The sequence below is a fragment of the Colobus angolensis genome, unplaced genomic scaffold (genome assembly GCF_000951035.1).
Source record: "Colobus angolensis palliatus isolate OR3802 unplaced genomic scaffold, Cang.pa_1.0 Scaffold149, whole genome shotgun sequence".
Classification (NCBI taxonomy): Eukaryota; Metazoa; Chordata; class Mammalia; order Primates; family Cercopithecidae; genus Colobus; species Colobus angolensis.
The window spans coordinates 559,945-561,826 of NW_012114588.1; the positions used below are offsets into that span (position 1 = coordinate 559,945).

Below are 1,882 nucleotides of genomic sequence, written 5' to 3' on the forward strand. Positions count from 1 at the left end.
TGCCTGGCTAATTTTGTATTTTTTGTAGAGATGGGGTTTCTCCATGTTGGTCAGGCTGGTCTCAAACTCCCAACTTCAGGTGATCCGCCCGCCTCAGCCTCCCAAAGTGCTGGGATTACAGGCGTGAGCCACCGTGCCCACCCGTGAATATTTTTAAAAGAAACAAAAAAATTTTTTTTTTCTTTTTTTTTGAGATGGAGTTTTGCTCTTGTTGCCCAGACTAGAGTGCAATGGCACGATCTTGGCTTACCACAACCTTCACCTCCTGGGTTCAAGCGATTCTGCCGCCTCAGCCTCCCGAGTGGCTGGGACTACAGGCACCTGCCACCAAGCCTGGCTATTTATTTTGTATTTTTAGTAGAGACGGGGTTTCACTGTGTTTGCCAGGATGGTCTGGATCTCCTGACCTCATGATCCACCTGCCTCTGCCTCCCAATTTTTTTGCTTTTTATTGGGAAATATTTTTAAATGTATAGAAAAGTTATATTTAATAAAATGGGTTTTAAAGTTTGTTTTATACCTGAGCTACCTGCCCATTTTATTATTTTTACTGTAGTTAAAAATAATTCATTTGCTTATAAAGTAGCTAAATATTCTTAAGTCAAATTTGGCTTATCAGTCTGTGCTTAAGGTAAAATCAAATTCAGAAGAGAACTAATTGAGTATCTGATTTTTAGCTCAGGACCTTGTACTTTGAGATCCTCTATAAATAATAGTTGAATTTAACTGAGCATGATATTCAAATCTTTGAAACTGATTCTTGGGCAAGAGTGTTCAAGAAAGACATTCATCAAGAAAGCTATCAGTGTAGAAATTTATTTGGGAAATGTTAGAAAAAGAAGTAATAAAATGGAGATGCTCTGTTTTAAAAACCACACATTTTGTATTTTTAGTAGAGACGGGGTTTCACCCTGTTAGCCAGGATGGTCTCGATCTCCTGACCTCGTGATCCACCCACCTCGGCCTCCCAAAGTGCTGGGATTACAGGCATGAGCCACTGTGCCCAGCATGTTCTAGTTTTAAAGAGAGAAAAGCTAAACTTCGCATTCCATTGTGTAGAGAATATTATAGCTTCTCTGATCTGCTTTGATCCCTTCTTACAGGTGTGGAGGCACAGTTGGTGCTATTTTCACTTGTCCACTAGAAGTCATTAAGACGCGGTTGCAGTCTTCGAGATTAGCTCTCCGGACAGTCTACTATCCTCAGGTTCATCTGGGGACCATTAGTGGAGCTGGAATGGTGAGACCAACATCTGTGACACCTGGACTCTTTCAGGTTCTGAAGTAAGTTCAGTCTCCATTCAGTCTTCTCTGTTCCTGCCACCTGCACACCCTGTACCACCACTGTCAACCCAGAATGTTCATCAGGCTTATCAAATGTGATGTTCTGTTTGCATGGCCTTGGTCCTAACTTAAGAATTAGGTTTCTTTACCAATACCTTTGAGCTGTGACCTTGCTCCCCTGGCAGCGAGGGTCCCAGTGTACATATGACCATCATCCAGGGCAGTTAGAGTAAACCTAGCAAAGCAAACCAAAAATCCACGTGTCAATTGTTGCATCACATTGTCGCTCTTGCTCAAAGCTCTTGAGGGAAATGAAGATAAGAGGTAGTAGAGTAAAAGTTTAAATTGCACAACAGAAGAGTTGTGAATATTTTATTTTATTTTATTTTATTTTGTTTATTTATTTTTTTTGAGACAGAAGAATCTCGCTCTGTTTCCCAAGCTGGAATGCAATGGTGCGGTCTCGGCTCACTGCAGGTGATCTGCCCGCCTTGGCCTCCCAAAATGCTGGGAATACAGGCATGAGCCACTGCGCTCAGCCAGAAATATTTTTAAAAGAAACAAAAATTTTTTTTTGTTTTTTTTTGAGACGTCGTTTC

The 1,882-nt window shown here is 41.2% G+C and overlaps 1 protein-coding gene across 2 annotated transcripts in view; it reads left to right on the plus strand.

Moving 5' to 3' along the window:
* SLC25A33 (solute carrier family 25 (pyrimidine nucleotide carrier), member 33) overlaps positions 1-1,882 on the plus strand; it is a 46,682-nt gene that overhangs the window by 17,399 nt on the left and 27,401 nt on the right. Inside the window, exon 2 of one of the 2 annotated variants that reach the window (XM_011935771.1) lies at positions 1,104-1,283. In XM_011935771.1, coding sequence (XP_011791161.1) covers positions 1,237-1,283 — 47 coding nt within the window. In that variant the 5' untranslated portion in view covers positions 1,104-1,236. Of the gene's footprint in view, positions 1-1,103; positions 1,284-1,882 lie in introns of those variants that run through there. The other variant, XM_011935772.1, reaches the window with a different exon arrangement.